Source organism: Tinamus guttatus, unplaced genomic scaffold, assembly GCF_059628265.1.
Source record: "Tinamus guttatus ecotype Peru unplaced genomic scaffold, ASM5962826v1 Tinamus_guttatus_pri_ptg000171l, whole genome shotgun sequence".
NCBI classification, from domain to species: domain Eukaryota; kingdom Metazoa; phylum Chordata; class Aves; order Tinamiformes; family Tinamidae; genus Tinamus; species Tinamus guttatus.
In genome coordinates this window covers 455,028-478,392 of record NW_028288705.1, presented here as the reverse complement: position 1 = coordinate 478,392, position 23,365 = coordinate 455,028, and the positions used below count along the sequence as shown (strand labels likewise).

Below are 23,365 nucleotides of genomic sequence, written 5' to 3'. Positions count from 1 at the left end.
TAATCCTTAAAAAAGAAAAAAAAAAGAGGAAAGGAAAGAAAAGGAAAGGAAAGGAAAGGAAAGGAAAGGAAAGGAAAGGAAAGGAAAGGAAAGGAAAGGAAAGGAAAGGAAAGGAAAGGAAAGGAAAGGAAAGGAAAGGAAAGGAAAGGAAAGGAAAGGAAAGGAAAGGAAAGGAAAGGGAAGGGAAGGGAAGGGAAGGGAAGGGAAGGGAAGGGAAGGGAAGGGAAGGGAAGGGAAGGGAAGGGAAAAGAAAAGAAAAGAAAAGAAAAGAAAAGAAAAGAAAAGAAAAGAAAAGAAAAGAAAAGAAAAGAAAAGAAAAGAAAAGAAAAGAAAAGGAAAAGAAAAGAAGACTTGCGTCCTAAACCATGAGCTTGATTTATTGCAAAATTGCATTTTGTCTCTGCAGTCCAGCTCCCAGCAAATCAACTATACTGTTAAGAGCTTCTCTTTTTTTTTTTTTTTTTGCTTTTAAAAGTGTATTAATGACAAAACAAGGCCCTTAAACTACTGCCGCTGGCATCAGTCATTCAAACATGGCTGTGTTGCACTTTTTAACAACCAAATTAATTCCACATGAAGAGAAAAAGTATTTACTCTTTTTTCTTTTTCCTTTCCTTTTTCAAACTCTACAGACGTCTTGCAGGAAATGGCTTGACATACATTCCTAAGGGAGCATTTGCCGGCCTTTTCAGTCTTAAAGTGCTGTAAGTAAACTGTGTGTTGTTTGATATATTTCTGATTTCCTAAATGCTCCAGGGAACTAATTAACTAGTGAAGTTTTGATCTACTAAATTACATATTTTGATTGGTTCAGTTTGAACAATTCAGTTGAAATGAAGATAATTATGAATATCATTAAATATTTGCTTTTTTATATAGAAAGTATTTTAAAGACAAAGGTTTGAAAACATCAACATCATTCTAAAAACAACTTACTTGTCAAGTAGATGTCTCTGTAGAATATCAAAATTAAAAGTTTCTTTAATTGACTCATAAGCTCTGAATTCAAGTCTAAAAACCTTAGTAGACTTTCCGTTATCACATAAAATGGAGGGTAAATTGCCTTTTCCTTTTATTGGGAGCTGGGGTAAACAGCTAATTATTATGGAATGCTATGTAATTTAAAATCCAGTTCTTACCTCATATCTAGATTTTATTCTTGTAGCTAAAATAACCACAAGATTAATTATCAAACATGTGACTAAAACGTGTATTATTTAGATTAATAAGACTGCACATATTGTTACTAAGATTATTATCAGGTCAAATCTCACTGTGTTTATACTTGAAGGGGTTTTTGATTATGAAAAGATCACAAAAATAGCTTTGCTACCAGAAATGCCAACTTTTTAGTCAGTGTCAAGCAAATCCAAATTCTAATATAAGGGACACAGAACTCTACCTCGAGGATACCTAAGCATGAAAGAAGTATGAAGAGCTTCCCACTCCATACACTCTTAAGTTGGCACAGCTGTAACTGTTGTTGGCCTAAGGAGCTTTTGACCTGCCAAAAATGATTCTGCTAACAATGCCCCATCGTGTATGCCCCTTTTAGAAGACAGAATGAACTTCCTCCAGCTTACGCAGGTATTTTTATATTTGTAGGAGTTTCCCAAACAAAGCACAAGTGTGAATGAAAGCCATCTATTTCTCCTCACAAATTGATGCCTGATGTTCTAAGGGAAGAAGAGGTGTTACTGGAGTGAAAAAATATTTTCAATCTTTGCAGGCTAAATCAAGCAGAAAGGAGATTTGTTGGGTTATTGCCAGCAACTCTTCTTTTCCGAAAATTAATTTCACTGGGAAAAATTCAGCAGTCTTTACAGAGCTATAATTTCATTCAAACCAGATCAGAAGCTCCTCACACAGTTAAAAGTATGTAGCGTTTTCCTGAGTTAAGGATTTCAAGAGTTGTTCCTTCAGAGCTTTATCAGAAAGGGAAGCTGAATGACTTCAGAAGGGAAAGAAAATCAATACACAATGATGACAGTTTCAGAATCAATGGAGGCAATTAGGAGCTCAAGCCCTGTTGAAAATGAATAGGATTTATTCTGTTTACTTCCTGAGCTGCTGTGAAAATTCTGCTCAAAGCTGGTGTGGGGCTATTAATGAAGTCAATATGCTACAGCTACTTGTTTGCTCTGAAGAGCTTTAGCATCTGCAGTAGTAGGGGAATGGAGTATTTGTGTAGATTGTTTCTATGCTTATAATCTTAAAGTATAACAAAAGGAAAAAAAAAAAGGAGATGAGCTTGGAAGAAAATCTGCAATAGAAAATAATTCTTTACTATGCTGGGTCTGGTTTTCATGTTAATCTAAATGTAGGATGCTGCAGAATAACCAACTACGCCAGGTTCCTGCTGAAGCACTTCAGAACTTGCGCAGTCTCCAGTCTCTGTGAGTATACTTGATATTTCAGCTGGTAACTTTGTATTAACAGTACTGTCTAAGATTACCTATTAATTATCTCCTTAATGTGCTGAAACAACTTTTTGCTTAAATTCTCTTTGAGCTGCTTTTCTTCAGAATTGTTCTTTCAGTTAAACATCTGAGGTGACTAATTTCATTCCAGCAATTTTATGACATTGGCAAGTGCTTTACAGTGTTATAAGATGGTTCATGGTCTGAGAAAATACTCCTTGCCCTGCAATATTTTCTGTCTTTCAAGAAGAATATGATCCCTTGAGCACTTGTCTTTCCCATGAAGAGAATACCAAATGACTCCCTTTTTTATTTCATCTGGTGTAATTTTTTCTTTTTAAGCAACATTGAAAACACTATTAATTCATGAAACAAAGTGTACTAGAGGATGCTTAATTATAATGTATGCTTCAGGCAAGTCTCCTTATTTATATTTCTTGGCTGTGCCATGCTGACTCAGTCCACCATCTTCAGTTTTAACAGAACTGCTGCCAAAATTCCTAGACCAGGAGTGAGGATTGGCTGATTACTAGTATGAATGAAATTATGTTGATGAGTTTCTGCCCTGTAACGTAAGAATGTTGTACCAGGTCATGCTAAAAGCTGACCTAGTCCATTATCCAGTCTTGAACAGCAAGGAAGAGAAAAGATGAGGTAAAGAATATGGTAATACTTCCTTGGTATCGTGTCCCAAAAGCCAGAGATTTGTATTCAGGGACTCACTGAGCCCACAGTGGTTTCCATGGCAGAGTATCTGCTGATCACCTCACTCTGTAGTGTGATAGAGCACCTGCTTTTATTTACGCGGAATTTTCTACCACATTTGGTGACACCTAAATCAGTATCAGGAGAGTGTCTGAACAGCTGTTCCTTGTTGATGTACTCCAGATTTTATAGACCTTTGTTATATCTCCATTAGTCATGTTTTTCAGTCATACACTGTTGAACCGTTTCGTATGCGGAAGCTCTTCCTCTCTTCTGGTCGTTTTTGTCCCTTTTCCCTGAACTTTTTTCCCTTTTCTTGTATTTGTGACTGAAGGAGGCAATTAGACTTGCACAGAATATTGAAAGTGCTTGCATGCCATAGATGTGGCACAATGATGATTTTTTTCTTCTCTTTCCTGTTAACTCCAAAAGCTTCGTTTTGTTTAAACCATTGCAGAACACTGTTGTTTTCAGACTTGCTTATTACAACCTGAAGACCTCTTTCTGGCATGTTAACAGCTACTCAAGAATTCCTCATATAAGCTTGGGACCTCATATAAGGGTTCCCCAAATTCATTACTCTGTATTATTCTACACTGAAATCCATCTGCCATATTATCATTTGGTCAGTTCATTATTGTGAGTTCATTCCTCAGCTCTTGCGGTTAAGACGTTGCATCCAGAAGATTGCTCCTGCTGTCTCCATGCAGGATGCAATAAATAGATTGTATTTCTGAATTATTCACAAATGTTCATTGTTGCCTGAAACAAAAATGATAAGGGTTAAATTTTCTAAAGTATCTATGGATATTGAATGTGCAGTAGAAGATATCTAGATGATGGAAGATAGGCATGCAACTTCTTTGGAAGCAGGAAGCCTGGAGACTTTCTCTGTGCTTTAGCTCATACTCTCACATAATTATTTGGTAATGCTTTTCCTAAAAAGTTACAAGATGCTAACATAGTAGTCGTAAGAGAAGTTCAGCTATCTGACACACAAAAAAATGTTCCTACAGTACATATTAATCAGCAGCCTCACAGGTAAAAGTCTGACAAAGTCAAGAACACAGTGAACACGGATCCATGCTATTCAGTCTGGTTAGGCTCGAGATATCTCTCTCAGTGGGAAGCATACTGTGTTGAACAGACTCCCTTCTTTTTTATGTGTATAAAAAAAGTTCCACCAGTTAACCTCTTTTTTGTAGTTTGATTTGCCAAATTCTAAAGAACAGAATTAATGAAATGAATTTTGCTGATTTCCAGCAAAATTGTCATTCATGTGTTATTTTACCATTGCATACACACATATTATGAAGTATTAACTCCCAAGGTTTTATGTCCTTCTTGAACAACAATTACCTCCTTTACACAAAATGTTTCTAAAGGTTTGTAAACGTAAAACAGCCCTGAGAATTAATTATCTTATAATTGTTATTTGGTCAGTGCCTTTTTTCTTTATTGACGAGACACAGGATGAAATATATCTGAGCCATACACTTTTGAGGTTACAGTGCTTTCCTTTGATCTTTTAAAAAGTCATGAGAAAATGCTGGTCTAGTGACTGTATTAGATTTTCTTTCTGCTAAACAAACAAGAAAATCTTGCCGAGATCACATCATTCTATACACATTCAGGACCAAAACATGATAAACTAAGCAAACAAGACTTTCTTTGTTACTCTGAAAGAAACTGTTGAATTTTCAATACAGTTTCTAAACAAAATGATGGTCTCACTTGTCCTTTGTTGCAAATACCTTTTCCTGAGGTGAGGAAGAAGCTGAAGAAGTAAACTGTAGTTTATGTAATCTGTGTAAAGGACTGATATCCTGTGGCAGGATCAAAACAGAGGGAGAATAGCAATGGCCAGTAGAAACTTTTAAACAGCTGTGGAGCAGACCCAAGATAGAATGATAGGGGGTTATACAGAAAAGCTACTATCAGCTGAAAGACGATCGGTAGCGAAAGAGACCTCTTTGAGGAAAAGAAAACTATTATTCTTTTGTTTGCTTAAACTAGGTTGTGCTTGTCAGATAAAGCCATGCAGAGATTCAATTTCTTGTTTCATACAGTCTAGCAATTTTCTGTTCACAAGGTGACTCTTGCATTGGTTTCTGATTTACAATAGAAATTATTTCTTGAAACCTTTGAAATAACAGGAGTATTTTTCAAAGTGTAATTAAGTGGTTAAAAGCCTTCACAAAGGAACATTTTCTATAGTGCAGCAAATTCTTTTATTTATTGTGTTTAACTATATAGCCTGGCATAATGCGAAGAAGCTTTATTAACCCTTTTCCTCAGACTCGAACAGTTGCAGGGGGAAAAAAATGGTAACAGAACTCAAAAATCTGCCTTTTGTTTTTTTTTACCCAAGAAAGATAGTCATGTAGAGGGACAAATGATACTAGTTGCCTTGCAGCCTTAAAAAATATGAAGAGGATTAAAGTACTTTTTATATAAATGTAATTCTGTGTGTGTGTATGTACACATACATACAGATTTCCCATGATCACTCATAATACAAGTTCATTACAGATTTTTGCACAAAAGGGTACCTCTGGATCAGCTCCTTTCTTATCCTTTGGGTCCTGGCTCAGTAATGACAGTCTAGGTATTGATATTAACAGACAGACTGGTTGGTGTTAGTTGGTCTGCGGTACACAGAGCAAGAACTAATGGACTACAGATCACAGATATTAGCAAAAGTTCGTTCTTCCTCATCCAAGGTGTAATACTACTTGCATGCTAAATGCAGTGACATATATTCATAAATTTCTTAAGACTTTCTTAAGACTTGAACTGTGTTTAAAAATATGTCACTCTTCTTCAGGCAGCAGATGTTATTTAATAAATACTATAAAATGAGAAATGGGAAGAAAAATAAATGGACTAAAGAAAAGGCAAGGATTTGTCATTTAATCTCGAGCAGCAAAAATTTGTGAGGAAAACCTTCGAGCAAGCAAAGGTGTATATGTTTTTATGTAACTTAAACAAAAATAAGACTAAACAATATTAAAATCCTCTCCGGTTCTATAAAAATCTTTCTGGCTCACTAGGCAGCAATAGCGACATGATGCTTGGACAATCATTGTGTAGGACTTGGATTCTCTTTATGACAGGAGGATTTAAGGAAGTAAACAGATCAAGTAGATTTTTGAGATATGGTTATGTCCACTGTCTTTAACATATTACTTGGGCTGTAATTTTCCTTTGAAATCTAATATAAGTACAAATTATCAGGATTACTGTTCCTAACAATAGAAATAATATTTATTTCTGTTAAGCCAAAGAGACAAAAACATGTTCTCAAGTACCGTGACTGAAAGTGACCAACATATAATCACTGATGTGTTGCAACTTAGATCTTGGCAGCACAGTTTGAAGTGCCACTTGAATGCTGTCTTCCCTATCATGTTCACCTTCAGCAATTGTACTTCTTTAGAACTGGCTATAAGCAGATGGTCTTTAGGTTTTAGGTTTCCCAAGCTCCAATATCTCCATTCTTGCACACCGCTTTTTGAATTAAGAAAGCTTTTATGGATAGACCTGTGTAGTCCCATAACTTTTTAGATTTTTAGATGTTTTTCCAATATAGTTATTAATTAACAGCTTGCTTTCTGGCCAACTCTTTTCACTTAATTTGTATATTTGTTTAAATAAGTACCTTTCCTTCCCGTAGTGTAATTCTCTTGCTGTGTGTATGCCAATTCTGGTACATAAATTATGTCGTTGCCATATAAGTATTTTATTTTTGAACAAGGAGGGTCTGTCAAAGCAGGCAATGACATGTCAAATATTTTTGAAAAAATTTGTTCCCTGGATGTGTTAACACAAATAATTTTTTTACAAGGAACTGATACATTTGCTGATCTCCATTTGTAAGCCATGGAACAATTGTTAACAAACAAAGGAGGAAAGTATATTTAACATTGTTGATGGAGAAACAAACCTCCTGGTCTTCTTTATTGCACTGTTGTAATACAACACTATGCAGTGAATACTACAGATGAAACTTCATTCCATGTTTGTTTCCTTGTTTAAATATCTTTCTAAATGAACAGATTTACTGCTTCTTTGTCAGACATAGAAATATCAAGAATAAGAGCACATAAAGTAGGAATGCACTGTGCTTACCCAAGTGATCATAGAAAACATTTAAAACCAAGCATCATTTACAGAAATACATATCACCTGCTTTCATTTTTATAAAACTTGAGAGGACTTTGATAATAGAAAAGAGGACAGAATCCAAGATAGCCCCTCTTCAAAGAATTGGAAAGAGTTGATGAGTCATCTTTTCTCCCTTGAATCCTGCACAGTTTGATTGAGTGAAGCAAATGAGTTTGACTTTATGAGACAATATGAAAATAGTGCCAGTGAAATTTTTTCAAATTGCTTTGCAGAATTTTTAAAACACTCAAATTTTATTTTTAAGATGTTTTGTTATCATGTGGAGCACATGAAGCTGACACAGGGTTTAAACATAAAAGGTTATGTGGAAATAGTCTAGGACATTCTTAGTCATTGCCTGGAACAGGACGGAACAGAGAATTTTCATCTCCTTCTTATCCCTCCAAATATTTGATGTTTCAAGAAAAGTTTCCAACGTGAATCAGAACAAAGAATTAAAGGTTTCCATGGAACAAACTTCCAAAATTCTTCCAATCCATTCTTAAAATAAAAAGACTTTTTTTTCCAGAAATGTTAACTTTACATTTTTTTTTTCAGTTTAATGCTTGCACTAATAATCCTGATTTTTCCTTAAAACACTTTCATTAATGAAAGTGTTTCATTAAAACACTTTCCTGTAAAGACAAAATTACTTTGAAATCGCATTGTTCGAGAAGAATTGTTTTTCATGAAAAGAAGAGTTTTAGCTGTGGTTTTCCGCTGTGCACCCCATGATAATGAAGCTTGCAGAAGGCGTTATCTTTCTTAGGAAACTCGGTACCTCGACAGTTACCCACAAACTCCCTGAGGAGGAACTTCCCAGGTTTAAATCAAGGTTGTGTGTGCCCATGTGTGCATCAGTAGACATATACAAACATGTCTCAGAACTCAGTATTGCAGTCTCCTGGTTTTATTGCATGTCTTGTAACTATTTTTGCTTTTAGAGATATTTGAGCCCTGGGGCACATTAGACACCAGAAGAGGGACTGGACATGGAGCACTAGCACAATGTTGTACCATTCCTCTCAGTTTCAGATGCTTTTCTTGCTTCATACGCATCTGGAAGGAAGACAAGGTGCAAGGATCCCTAAACTCTCTCTGCCACCATTTCACTTGGTTGTAGTCCGTCATTTAACCAGCCTCAGGGTCAGATTGTTCTTAAAGTGGGGTGCAAATAGACTGATCTATCGGCAATTCCAGGCCACTGAGTGATGTTCTCTTTCATCCAGGAGAAGCTAAGAGGCTTTTCTGTCTTCTGAGCAGTTTCATAAGAATAAGATTTTTTTTTTTTATCATGCTCACTGGAATCGCACAGGAAAAATCTTCCTGCCGGGCTGAGCCCCACCTGGATGTGTGTACCACGTGTGGGAAGAGGAGCAGCAACCCTGGGAATGGTAAACAAGGAAGGGCTCCCCTTTCAGAGGAGATCCTGGGAGGCACTGTGAGGTGACACACTGCTGTGACAGCCGGTCCAGCAGAGCAAACAGCACCTAGGGGTGTTCCCAGGTCTGCAGTGCGCGCGGTCGGCAGGGTCCCTGGCACACTTTTGGCCCGTGCCAGCTAATGATTATCTGGACTGTTCCCCAGGGTCATTTGGCAGTTCGCACAGCCCTGGGACACTCAACACCTTGCTCGGGAGGCCAGGAGAGGTCACGGGTGCAATGTGGACCACTCCAAGCCACCAGGCACAGGGCCTGGCGGTGTTCACATAATGCACTAGGTTAGGTGTAGACTGTGGAGGGTGTTCAGCCAGAGTCCCAGGATAACCCCGCAACTCCTGCTGGCCCTGCTTTTTCCCTGCTTGGAGGGATTCAGGGTGCTCAGAGCTGATCTTGGTATGAAAATAACATTGCGAGGCTTTATACAGTGACACTGTCATTTGGGTAATATCCCAAGCTGCTGTCTCAAATGCCCATTTATCAAAATAACACCACATTTGTATATGAAGAGAAACACTGAAGAGTGAAGCTCTGAGCTGCAGAGACTTCCCAGTCATGTAAAGCTAAATAGTGGAACAGGAAAAAAAGTGCTCCAAAACCATGTCTTTATATTTTTTTCTTCTGGAAACTATGTCTTTATTTTTCATTTCTTCTGGACTCGCTACTGCTGCTCAGGGCTCTTTGTATCAATCTATACAGGCCCGTATAAGGGCAGAGCTGAAAGGGAGATGTGGGAACTGCTGTTGCAATTATGCTTTTACAATAGTCCAAGCATTTTCCCCTGTGGAGTGAAGGGGATATCCTGCTTAAAGGGCCATGCTTGAAAACCAAGCTCACAATAGCCAGCTATATTTTCATCACATCCGCTTTACAGAGCCAGTTTTGATGTCACTGTTGCTATTCCTTAAACTGGGCCTTAACCCAATTCATCTAAACAAACTGACAAGAACGGCTCCATGGAGGGACCACCACAAACTAGCAAAGACGGTGGGACTGAGCATGATGACCCCATCCTGTCTCCTATACCGACTCCAGGCAGGTAGCACTCACAACCACTTTTCGTCATTTTGTGTGGCAGAAACAGGTCAGCAGGGGAGGAAGGTAGGAAGGTCTCTGCTGTGCTTGAAATCAGTCCTCCTGTGCTCTCGCGTGTTTGCTTCCCTAGCCTGTTACAGATATGCCCTTTTCCTTTGGTTTTACTATCTTATTTAAAACTTAAATGTGAGAGAAACATTGTATCCTTGACTTTTTTTTTTAATGTGTCTTTGGGGCTTATTTCCACTCCATTCCCTTTGTAGTTTCTCTTCAGGGTCCCTTCTTGTATGAAAAAGCAACTTATGTAATAGATTTCCAGTTCAAAGATGCCAAGACATCGTCTGTTCTGACTGCCTCCTGCACACAACAGGCCACAGCCACCTCCTAGAGCCATAGCAAATGTGAAAAACAAAAACAAAAACAAAATCAGCTGCAACAACCAATCACAGGAAAAAACAGCTGGAGAGACAAAGGCCATCACACTTCACTCAGTCCCTGCAATGTTTCAAGGGATTCAGTAGGTTAAAGCATAGATGATGCTAACAAATACACTGCACCAAGTATTTTAGGGGAATTTTCTAATAATCTCTGTCTGATTGGGGAGAATTTTTCCTTCTGAGTCCACATCTAGCATTTGATTTAATCTTGAATGCAAGAGCAAGATGCAGCCACAAAACATAAAGGAATTTCAAGATCAGTAGGTACATCCAGGTTGCAGTGGGGCTTGTTTTTGACAAGCAGACTAGAAAAAGGAAAAATGTATATTTTCTCAGAAACCAGATTACTCATGCATCAGGGAGGAAAACATTTCTGTTGGGCGCTAGAGAAAAACAGTGGCTTTAAACTATCAGTTCATAATGAATTGATCAAAATAAATGTAAATTAAATAGTTTTCAAACATCTACCTTCACCTGCTTCAGAGTATCAAAAAATTAATCATCTTCAGAATTCTATACGAGTAATGTCTTTGGATAGTTTATAAAGCATGTGGTCATAACATTCACAATATGTCACAGAAAGCAAGAGTGGGATACAGTCCACATGGCTCAGGCATTTACTTTGAAAGGTTTGGACATTGTAAGTGAGCTCATGATGAATTTCATATGGGCTGCCTTACTTATATGCTGCCTATCAGAAAAGATCAAGTATTTCTTGTCTAAATTGGCTCTCACTAGAATATAATAGCAGCTTTCAGACTCCCCACATGTTATCTGTATATTTTGAATTATAAATAGGGTCATGTTTGTGAGTTAATGGGTTTAGTTCTTAAAGTGCCAAAACTTTGATCAACATGTGTAAAACAATTGGCTGAAAATGATGATTTTGATCAATGTTTTTACCTCGGTGTACATTAGCGACAATATGATAGGAAACATAACCACTACTGAAATTTTTAATCTGCAAGTAAGAAAATGGCACTTGGGAATTTTAAAAAGATTAGATAACAAAAGAACACTTGAGGCAGTACTTCTTAAGAGCCCTTGTAGGGTATGTAATCCAGTTACAGGGCTTACAGCACAAATCTTTGTAGTTTCTCATTTTATTACAAAATTTATTTAAACAATAATGCAGCTACCTGGAATCTCGTTAGTATTGCTGCAGTCCTATTTTTCCTTCTGTGTTGTATGTTTTATTTATATAACCAGTGATGGAAACTTAATCTATAAACAAAATCAGTTCTTTAATTTGCTGCTAAGTGTGGGTAAGGTAAAAATCCTGATTGCACTGAAGGCAGTAGAAGCATTGCCATTTTGACCATTTAGGTTACACAAAGACAACTGTCTGTTGCCTTAACTGTGCAACCGAGGATTATGTGAGTAACTAATTTGGAGCCAACAGAGAAGTCAAAGCTGCAAGCTCAGGCTTCATGTGGAACAAGATGTTAACTGTAATACAGTAATGCGTTGAGGCTGAATAAAGCCTCCGTTCTTTAATCAGTGTAGCTGTCAAACTAATGCAACTGTAACTTCTTAGTTTACATACCAGCATCACACAGGGAAGAAATTTACTTCTAAGCAAACACAAAGAAACCTCATCTACTCATTTAAATTATACCTTATTTGAAAACATAGCCATAGCATGATGGTTGTTGCCTGGGGAATAGGGGAGGTACAGCACGAGGATTTCTAAACATTTCCAGCCTCACCCATTTGTTGACAGACCCTTGAGTTATTTTGGAAGGTCTGTCTCTGCTGCCTGCCCTGTCAGTTATTATATTGAAAATTTAATTGTACAAGGGCTTTGACACTGAACTTTATAAATTTGTTCCAACTGACCTTGTCTCAGTTATTTGCCAGTCTGGCACGGAGCCTTAGTAATCATTATTTGTTCTCATGCAGTAGGTAGAAGCAACATGGAGCAGGAGATTGAATGGACCTGACATTTTACATGACTGTAAATGAAAAACCAGCTTTAAATAAAGAGATTATTATGCCCGCTCCAAGAGTATTACATTTCTTGCAAACAGCCTGAATTTAGGTTGTACAGAATTACTTTGTACCCTGGGTGTGTCTGTTTTTTTCTGTACTGTTTTCAAGCTTTTATTTAAATTTATTTTTATTTCACCATTCACTTAATTACTTCTTTCTACAGACATCTTTAACAGAAGTTGTAGAGAATGGCTTTTATGTTACAAAGTGCAAGTCGCTACAACACATTAGAAGGAAGAAAAAGTATACCCGAGTTCAGATCACCATCTTGATGTTTCATGAAGTTTCGGAAATCTGAAGTACACTTTTAAATGTTTCCCTGAAAACATCACGGTGGGAAAAACAAAAAAAGAAATTCACATCAGTGAAAATATGACATAATTTAGTGCCTGTTTAAAACCCCATATCTACGAAAGGATCAGTAGATTTGCTCCTTCCTTGCAGTTTAGGTGTAAGCCGTCACCTGGAGGATCTCGGGACAAGCCGCACGACGTGCCCTTTAGCTCCCTCTTTTGGCTCCACAGCAACCGAATTGTTTGTGGCTTTTTATTTTTTTTAATATATTACGTTTACAACGCTGATATCTGAATAACATGTTTCTTTGCTACTCTATACATTGATTTTGGTGCTCACTGGAATTGTTGACATAACCAATATTTGACAAGAGGTAAGATGGTGAAAGAGACTCAGGAATCAGTTTTGCTTTGAGCTTTTAAAGGGGGTACATGGAGTATGGAAAGCCATATCGCTCCGTGACTCAGTGATTTACAGATTCTGAAAGAGAATTACTGCGTTTCTTAGCTTTTTCGTCCCCCATACTTTCAAGTGATTGGCAGAGGAAGACAAAAATCCTGCCCAGGCCAAGAAACGCTCTGTTCAGAAATGATCAGCCTGTGCTTCGGTGGATTGGTGGCTCCACTGAGAGCTTGCTGCGGTGAAGCCGCTGACTGGAAGAACTGTGAACATGATACGAGGTCCCAGGGATTAGGTTGCAAAAAAGACTGAGAAGGGGCTCTTCGGGATATGAAAAACGGATGTGTTTTCCATGTCCTTCCTTTGGAGTTGTGTTCTTAATGGTAACTTCTTTTATCCATTGTGTGAATTCACTGTTCTTTTCTTGGAATCATTTTTTTTCCTATTTCTTTTTCTCCTAGGCGCCTGGATGCCAACCACATCAACCATGTGCCCCCCAACTGCTTCAGTGGCTTGGTCTCCCTTAGACACCTATGGCTAGATGATAATTCTTTGACAGAAATTCCTGTCCAAGCTTTTAGGAGTTTACCAGCTCTACAAGCAATGACACTGGCACTGAATAAAATTCATCACATACCAGACTATGCTTTTGGAAACCTCTCTAGTTTGGTAGTTCTGTAAGTTTTACTGATTACATTTTAGCCCCAAACTGTGACTTCTTTGTAAGGCCTTGGCCAGCATTACTGTGATAAATTCATTGAAGATGCAATGTTTATTTTAGACTTTGCTCGAGACAACCTTTTATAAGCCATTCCCTAGTCACTTCCCTGTTGGCAAGTGGTCGGTGAATATCCAGGCTAGTTAAAGGCCTATTTTATCTTACAGTGTTAATATTAAACTGATATTTTGGGGCTATAAATCTAAACCTTCCCCTTTATTTTTGCCTTTATTTTTCCTTTTATTTAATGATATGCCTTTACCAAGATTGATTCCCTTATCAATTCCAGCAGAGGAGATTTGTAACAAAAGAGATTCGTTAACAGAAGAAAGATGTTCTTTTCAAGTACAAATTCTTCTTTTTTTTTTTTGTGCAGCATTTTTCAAGTAGAAGAAAAACAAATTTTAAACAATCAATGATCTTGGAGAAAGAGAGTTTTTTCACATCTTCTTGCAGTTGAACTAGTATTGTCCAAATTGCTTGTTTTTATCTAGCTTAAAAGTTTCCATCTCCAGTAAAAATCTTTGTAAACAAATTGGAAGATCACTGTATTGGATCAGCAAAGCAAGCAGGAATAGAAGAATTGTATATGTCCTTTAAGACTCTAAGGCAGTATGTAGGGAATGAGGAAAGATTAGAAAGAGGAAATGAACTGAAAAGCTTTCTGGGTGACTTGAAAAGAATTCTGAGCAGCATAAATGTACATATTATCCCTCACAGAAAGTATATGTAGTTCTGTATTTTGATATGTTCACATGCCACTGCTAAAGAAAACAGATGCAAAACTTGCACTAGAATCTGGAGGGAATACTGTAGAACATGGAATCTCTTTTTATATATATTCTGGAATGTACCATGTGGAAAAAAAAATCTAGACTGTCTAAAGAAACTGACGAGAATTGAGGGGGAGAAGGATACCTTGGGAAACAGCAGCATTACTATAGAGAGATTGTTATTATTATCTCTCTTTAGCAATGCTGCTGTTTTCCAAGGTATCCTTCTTCTATCTATAGTCAAGACATAAGCTTGTAAAAGCTCTCTGAAACTATAGCATGTAACAGACTTAGCATATTCAAGAGTGGGAATCAGATGCCAGTGTAAGCAATGTGCCTGGCATACTTCAGGCTTCTTTGCTGAAAGTGATAATTACCATCTCTGCCTAGTACTTAATAGGACCATTCAACAGGGTGCAAAAATAGGGGTAACAGCTTTGTTGGACCAGATAATTTTGCCCTGTTTATATGAAATAAACTGAACTTCAGCATTATCAATCTCCTACAGATTAAAGTCTTTAAAGAAGGGGACAGACTTGTCATTTGAATGAGCTTCTAGACTTAGCAATGCTGAAGATGGAGAAGGTCTTGAAAGTCATTCTTTAGATAACCCACCAGGAATATAGTGATTTGAGGGCAGTTAAGATATCCAGCAGAAAATAACTTCTTTTGAAGTCCTTTTTGTCTCTGCTCGGCTAGCCCGTCTTTCTTTAGATCAACCCTGCTTATTTCTGGTCTTCTAGTCTTTTATTTATTAATGAATTTACTAATAATTAAACCATTCCTCATTATCTGCGACATCTGATATTTTTGTCTCACCGAAACCTTTATGTATAGTTCTGCTGTCTCCCACTTAGTGTTGCAAATTTGATAAAAATCGTGTTCAGTAAGAGTAAGATTGAAGCTTTAGTCATTAAAAATCCAAACATAATTGGAATTTGGGGTTAACTCTTTATACTAACTAGGGTCAATGTAGTAGGCTTTTTTTTTTTTTTAAGTTGATTAGATTTCTTCTTAGGAAAGGAGAAAAACACAAAACATTTGCATTTTTCACATTTTTACCAAGAATCTCTCACTTTTATGGACTTTTTATGGAAAAGCAGATAGACTAAATTTCTGCAGAATGTTTTGAAGAACATTCAGAGAATTTGTGATCTTTAAAAATATTTTTAAAGCAGAGTCAAGTGCTGAAAGATTTGTGCCTGGCAGCTCCCTATTCACAACTCCTCCTTTCTTTTAAAGTGCTACTCCCATAGTTTCCCTCTCCTTTGGAACTGGAATGTCAAACACAAAATGAAAGAAATGTCTGCTGGGGAAAAAAATCATTAAAAAAAAAGAAGTTGCTCCAAGTTCTGTTCTATCTCGTTGTTTTTTTCCATGTCAGTCAAAAAAATCTAGAAATAGGCACCATTATGACACAGAGCATGAAGGTCCCAAACTTTCATGTGGGCAAGTTTGATCAAAATGTAACGTATCCTGTAAGATAATAAAATTGCTTTCAATTTCTGAACATTTGAAGAAATAACCGTTGGTTTTTATTGTTTCAAAGGAATACAAGTTACAGCACATCTTTGTAAGATCGTTGTTTGCTCATGTCATTGAAGCTACATTTTTTTGTCCTGTGATTTGCGTCTCAAGCAAAATTCTTCAAGCCTAATGTCTGTTTCTTGCCTGCTTTATTCCCCATCTCCTCACCTGCTCCAGTTCTGCGCCCTTCCCTCTAGCACCCTATGAATATACATCTACCAAACACACCTTGCTCCACCACACAGTTTTAAGGCAACATGTTAATTAATCATCAATCTAGAGTTGCACAGTGGTTAATATGCAAACTCCAAACTACTAACTTATACGTTTTTTAAAACAGTCATCTAAGTGGATTTAAAACAAATCCCTTCTATGAAACCAAATCAAAGCTGGCATGGGTGGGGAGATACCATGAGGAAAGGCTGGGGAGAGGTGCCTCCTGTACATGCTTCTGCAAAAGCATGACTTGCATGTAATCAGCACATGCTTGAAAATAAGTTTCTTTTGATTTAACTATCAAAATGTTTTGCTTAAGCCCACTGTGTGCAATGTGCTTTCCTGACTGTGTGCTTAATGTTCCCCTGCAGACATCTCCATAACAATAGAATCTACTCCCTGGGAAAGAAATGCTTTGATGGGCTCCACAGCCTAGAGACTTTGTGAGTTGACCTCTTATTTGTTTCCCTTTCTTTTTCCCCCCAGTGTTTTCATTAATATTCTGAAAGAATAAAAATAGTCTAAAAGGTGAATCTGGTTTTGGATTGCCTGATTCCAACAAGATCTAAGTGATCATTCACAATTAATGTATATAACAAAGTCTGGTTTTGACCATAAGCCTAACTTGCCTTTTTAATAAGCATTATCAATTATCAGTGGCTTAAGGGACGCTTGAAAACTGACTTCACATTGAAAAACAAGTAGCTATTCATGAACAGTTATACTTGTCTAGGTTGATATTATTTGTCTGAATCAGCAAAGCTAATAACTAGATTGGGAAATTGTCAGAATGAAAAGATTTAACATTAATAAACTGTCTTGTTGAGGGGTGGGTTATAAAATCAAATGGTTCATTGTTTTTTTATCCCTGTAAAAAGCATAAGTATATGTGTTTTGGAAAGGTAGAGGGAAAGAATTATTCAATTGTATTCAAGTTTATGTCTTTAAAGAGCTTCATTAAAGAGTGGCACTGGCAAAGCTTGAAATTGCCTTAGATTTTCACCATAGTTTTGTTCATATCACTTCAATTTTTCTTGCATTTTCTAACAAAAGTTAATTCTACAGAAGCACGCCAAAGAAGAAAGTATTTGGCAGTTAGATGAGTAAAGATGTTGCCCACTGGAATAGACCCCGCAACCCCAAAATGGTCCAGGGACAAGAAAACTTGGTGTTTCTTTTCCCCTGCATCTCTACCAGTTGAATGCTGGTGAGGGATCTTGGAGATTTTACTCAACCGGGACAGGGGCTAAAATGTCACTAACCCATTATTAGGAGCAAATAGGTAGAGTATCAAACAAGGGTCAGGCTAATGTAAAGCTGATGATTTGCTTTCTCATTCACAGAAGCACTTTGTACCCATTTTCATTTTTCACTAAGATCAGAAGGCAAGAAGTTGGGGCTTTTTTTAATCACTAGTTTTGATTGCATCATCTCTTAGCATTGCATTGCAATGTTACAATTTTGACTTTTAGCCTGCAGTGAATTGAAAGGAAGTCCCTCAGTGTAGCACAGGAAAGGGGAACAGGAAAGGGAGAAGGATAATGTAATAGTTTGTTTTTTATTTTTATTTTTTTAAATTAGATTCACATGGCATTTGGTCAAAAATGTGGGGAAAAAATGAACAATGGAATAAGAAATTACAAACCCAGTCCCAACCACCTGGTATGAAAGAGTGAAAATGTAGAGGACAGCCTTGCACCTGGGCACAAGTGTAGGTGCAGCCACTTCACTGCAATAGAGCAATAAAGCATTAGCATCAAGCACACTGATTGGCAACCACGCTGTATAGACCGGTTTCGAGATAGTTTCAAGATAATCTAAAGAGATCACAGTGTAAATGATGGTAACCAGCTTTTAGGGCCATTGGTTTGCATCAACACATAGGTCTGGAAATTGCATATCACCAGACAGGAAAACAAAACTGTACGTGCCCATAATCTCTTTTTATCAATGAGTAGGTGAAGGAAAGATTTACAAGCAGGAAGGAAAGCCTTGGTGAGTTCAGACAGCAGTTTCCTGCTTGCATTACTTCAGCCTGATACTATTTCAATTTCAATCTATTGTAAACTGTGGTCTGTGTTTTGCCCATTTGTAAAGCCTCCTGCTGAAGTTTTTTAGACTATATGCCTCAAAAAGTAGTGCCCAAGGAGCATTACGTTAAACAGGCATATTTCAGCCTTAGTTGCAAGTGTCCTCTTAAGGCTAAATGATGCACAGGTCACATTAAAGGCAGGAATATGTGTACAGTCTATTCGGCTTAACAAAATGAGGTCTAATTAGCTTTGCAGCTTGAGCGTCTCTTAAAGCAAAGGTCACTGGGATAGTTAAAATGCTGTTTTTTATGATTTGTATGGTTTTCCATGTGAATATTGTCAAAACTCACAGTGAACAATATTGTTAATGATCAATGTTGCACTCACTGGATATTTTGCCACCCATATGGTTAGAACTATATTCTAACCACTCGTATGGTTAGAACGGGAAAAGATATCTCCCAATCATTTTTACTCTCTCAGTTCCAGTATCTCCTGTTTTTCCCACTTAATATTTTTTAGCCTCACAGACCATGATAAGAAACATCAGAGAAAAAAAAAAGAAAGATTAATACAATAAGACAGTGTATTAGAGGGCATTGAAACCTTTATAATGACTCGTATCAGCCCTGTAAAATTCAGGTCACGATACATAGTTGTTGAATATTCTATTCATAAGGCACATATTCTTCCATTAATGCTTTCATAGAATAGAAAGGATAGGGAATTTACCAAGCAGGTCCCTTACCAGTATCTGAATCCATTTCTGTTTTCTTCATTGAAATATAGCTAATGTGTAATTAAAAGTAAGAGGCTGATCAAAAAATAGAAATCAAAATGTACCGTGAATGGAATTTATTAGAAAACATCCGTATGCTTTCGAGGAGTTCCTAACTTTTGGCTCATGTATTTATTTAATGCATGGAAGATGATATTTTGTTACAGATGCCAACAATTCTATGTTATCCCTTAAAGACTGTATAACCTAAACAATACAATATATTTTTACACAGAGATTTAAATTACAACAGTCTGGACGAGTTTCCCACTGCTATAAGGACACTGACAAACCTAAAAGAATTGTAAGTACTGAGTCATATTAGGAAGTAGAATGTTTTGTCTAGTCTGTGACTGATTTTTTTTTCTTTTAATGTTGGTGATTGTATCAGTTATCCTTAAAAACTGATATCCTGGAAATAACTAATAAGCATGCCAACATGCATAAAGATATTTTTTTGAGATTTAGTTTGGAGCATTTAAGTTCTGACAATTTTTACTTTAGTATGAAATGTACTGTGAAGTGTTTTTTTTTTCCAGGAATTTCATCCTTGGAATATGCTGCAGTGGATAATGAACACTAAGTTGTTTTGAGTACCAAGCACTGCAGTTTTTTTCAGACTGTTCAAAATACCACAGTCTTCTAGTCTAAGAAAAAGCTGTATCTCTCCTATGTACCCATCAAGTTTAAATTTCTTTTGCTTCCCTCCTCATGCCCCATTTTTAGCTTTAAATTAAAATTTAAATTATTTTAAATATAGACAGTCCTTTGCAAAGCTGTTAAGTCAAACAAAAAATTAAATAAAATCAACACAAAAAACTAACTAGACATTTTTATTGTAGAAAACAGCCAAATCTTAGAAGAGTAGGTGAAAATGAATGATTTAGCAACAATGTGTATGTTTTAAATTCTTTCCATTTGATACATTTACCTTGTTACTGGAAACATCAGTGTAGATTTTTAAAAGCTAGGTAATCCCATAGCTATAGGACACAGATGTGTCACTATTGCAGCAAAAACTGATCGAAAAACCAGTTTAAGTAATTACCTGGGATTTTCTCCAACGCAGGGAATCCCCAGGCAATGCTGACTCCAGCTCAGCGGCTCCAGTGCTGCCAGAGTGTGGCTCTGGAGAAGGGAAAGGGGCTGTGAATTTCTCAGTCCAGCTGATCTCAGCTACCACGATGTGCCCTGTGAGCTACAAACGATTGCCATGAAATCCAGAGGCCTCAAAGGACGGCCTTCTTGCTGGCCTCAGGAGCCAGTAGCCAAACATGGATAACTCCAGGTTTGCAGTGAGTGCAGATTGTGCAGCCCAGCAAATTGCCTCTAATCAGGATTCACCTCAAACACTGCTGGTTCAGATAATTTCCTAGGTGCAAAAAAAAAAAAAAAAAAGGGAAAGGAATAGGAAATTGCAGCTTGAAGTCCCAAATCGGACAGAATTTGACCATATTGTTAAGTGCTTTGTCTGGGTTAAGGATGCTGATCCTTAAAGTGTGAGGTGTCTCCCATGGGATTCTGCACTTCTGACCTAAGTGAGAGCCCTAGACCATAGAGATTCAACTCTTTGCAGGGCTATCTTAGTAAGGGTGATCCTGGTTGGGGCTTGCTTCTCTGTCAGAATTTGTGCCTGTGCTTGAAAGCACAGAGTATGGCCAGTTGTGAAGGACTTGCAGACATCAAGAGCTGTGGATCTGCTGGCAAGTAACCAGGAGGTCAGCGCTGTATCTGTTTGATGCTACCGAAGTTGCACTGTCCAAGATGCTCTGCTTGAAGGACTCAGTTGTAAGGCTAGTTAACCCTCTAAAATAAGTGGATATGCTTATTACCCAAAGTTAATGCACGGTAGTGTTTGCCAGGCTGGACTTCAAAGATACCTAGAGAAGCATTTTTCCCAGTGTGACATTACTATAGATTTTTACCCAGTGGTGCAGACAGCACATTCGTTCGTGATGTGACCAAACAAGATAAAATCAGCTTCGGTTCACTGTACCCACTGGAGTACAGTAACACAGCAGGGACTATAGGGCCACGGCAATTGGGCAGGGGAAACAGACCCTCTCCATATCATAGAAACATCCTGGAATATACTCTTCACTGCGGATACTGCTGCTCCGCCACTGAAACTCTCATGCCTTTTCATTAGCATTTCTGCCATGCAAGGAATCCCATTCAGTACAGATACGCAGACAGTCTGTTTATTGCTTCTAGGTGAAATGGTTCCTCAAATTCCTTAGAATCTCTCTGTATATGGATTATATTCTTATTACAAGTGAAAGATCTAGGAATTTAGAACTTTTTTTTTTCTGTAGCTCATCAGAAGTAACAGGACAGCTAAATGAGTAAAAACAATATTGTGAGACCTGTTCAAGTAATGACCACGTGTGCTTGCATCAGTGAACAATTTGAGGCTTTCTAAATGCATAAATTTACACTGGGAAGTTTTTTTCATACCAGACTGAACTGAAGGGAGTTTCCCACACAAATCATCATTGTTCCTTTTGAAGCTTAGTTGTTTCTTTTGTTTTTCACAATGGAGAATTACTCATATGAGTAAAATCCAGTAATTAATGACAAGACAAAGATTTGGTTCTCTATTCAGCAGGGACAAAGACATTGGATAGTTTGTTCATGTCCATGTCTAAATTATTTCAACAAAAAGGTGGTTTGGGGAGGCTCAGCATATTTGGGGAGTCTAGTGTATAAAACAATTATAAACAATTCATTATTATCCAAGGGACAGAAGTACTTGTAGTTTAACAAGTACAGGGTGCATATATATATATATGTATGTATGTATGTATATATTTTATATATAGTATATAATTTATGTATACAATACAGTATATAATATATATATACACACTTATCATGTACCTACATGGATATGTGATGTTCACCTATTATGCACTGCTTTCTACTATGCAATCCCAATTTTAAAATGATATTTTGTAACTTGTTTCATCCAAGACATTGTCCACATAGAAAAGTGCAGAATCCCAACTATGTCTTTCCTTTTTTTCTTTTTTTTATGTAATTTTCTAGAACTTGTCTTCTTCTAGAAAACAAGGACTAACCTTTAAATAAAGCCTCTTTTCTTATTATGAACAAAAAAATCCCAGATCATGCATTCACTATGCTTTTCTTACTATATAAACTTTTTTTTTTCATTTTCTAGAGGATTTCATAGCAATAACATCAAGTCAATACCAGAGCGTGCATTTGTGGGCAATCCATTGCTTAATACAATGTAAGTTACGGTAGTTTACCAATAACACTTGTTAGAAAAGATGGCATTAAATATCACAATTGTGGCTATCCAGCAGGTCTGGCTGTACTGTGTAGCACACTATTACACAAGCAGATAAGAGCTTATATCTTTCCATCTCCATGGAGAGATGGGCAGTTTGCATACCCATTTACATGTGCATTTGACCTGTTGTTCAAACGAGAGCTTATGAGTCTCTCAGGATTACTCTCAGTGTAGAAGCCAGCAAAAAATTACTCTTCATGGCTTCTACTCCCAGTTCCTGTTATCTATATATGAATGAATTTGACTGGCAAACTGCAAAATAAGAAATTGTAAAATAAATGTGAGAAAAACAGTAACTCACTTTCAGGGATATTATTCTGAGCAAAAGCCATTCAAAAATGCGGTGGAATTCAAATACTGTGGATAGGCATCCTCTTCCAGCAGTATAAAGTTTTGATTATTTCACCTGATCAATTTATATGTGTGACAGTTCATAACCAATGTTTCATCTTTGAATTTCTCTCTTTGCAAACCTGGGAGAAAGAGGAAATATTTTATTGACTGGCTTCTAGTTTTGAAGCCAAGGCAACAATGGCTGCTCGAGCATTCCAAACAAGGTTGATGGAAATGGGTTGGTGGGAGAGAAAAAGCCCAGAGGTGCACCAAGTCTGTGATTCCTTCTGTGGAGCTTGTTCATTTTTGTATGGTGTAATTGTGTGATTTACTTGGAATCTTTTACAATACTTTCATAAAATGTCTTTTTCTCCAATTTTTGCAGACATTTTTATGATAACCCTATCCAGCTTGTTGGAAAATCTGCTTTTCAACACCTACCAGAACTGAGAACTCTGTATGTGTGTTTTTTTTAAATTTTAATCGTCTTTATATAGTGCACTATTACAATTGTCCCACAGTTCCCTGACAGTAATGATACTGAAATTATGTTTTTAAATTCCAGGACTTTAAATGGTGCTTCACAGATAACAGAGTTTCCTGATCTGACTGGGACTACAAGTCTGGAGAGTCTGTAAGTGCTAGAGAAGTACTCCATTCTATGCAAAATAAATGATTTTTAAAAATTTATTTTCATTTCTGGGATATTGACTTATTTTAATGAATGACCTGAAAAAGTATTTCCTTTGCAGTGTTTAAAAACTAATATATTTTTAAATACTT

The 23,365-nt window shown here is 37.0% G+C and overlaps 1 protein-coding gene across 2 annotated transcripts in view; it reads left to right on the top strand.

Annotated features, from left to right (window-relative positions):
- Window positions 1-347: 347 nt before the first annotated feature.
- The window catches only part of LGR5 (leucine rich repeat containing G protein-coupled receptor 5), a 36,804-nt gene continuing 13,786 nt past the window's right edge, over window positions 348-23,365 (top strand). For both annotated transcript variants that reach the window (XM_088522930.1, XM_088522931.1), the window contains exons 1-8: window positions 348-704; window positions 2,325-2,396; window positions 13,350-13,565; window positions 16,494-16,565; window positions 19,169-19,237; window positions 22,115-22,186; window positions 22,968-23,039; window positions 23,148-23,216. In XM_088522930.1, coding sequence (XP_088379056.1) covers window positions 574-704; window positions 2,325-2,396; window positions 13,350-13,565; window positions 16,494-16,565; window positions 19,169-19,237; window positions 22,115-22,186; window positions 22,968-23,039; window positions 23,148-23,216 — 773 coding nt within the window. In that variant the 5' untranslated portion in view covers window positions 348-573. The remainder of the gene's footprint in view (window positions 705-2,324; window positions 2,397-13,349; window positions 13,566-16,493; window positions 16,566-19,168; window positions 19,238-22,114; window positions 22,187-22,967; window positions 23,040-23,147; window positions 23,217-23,365) is intronic.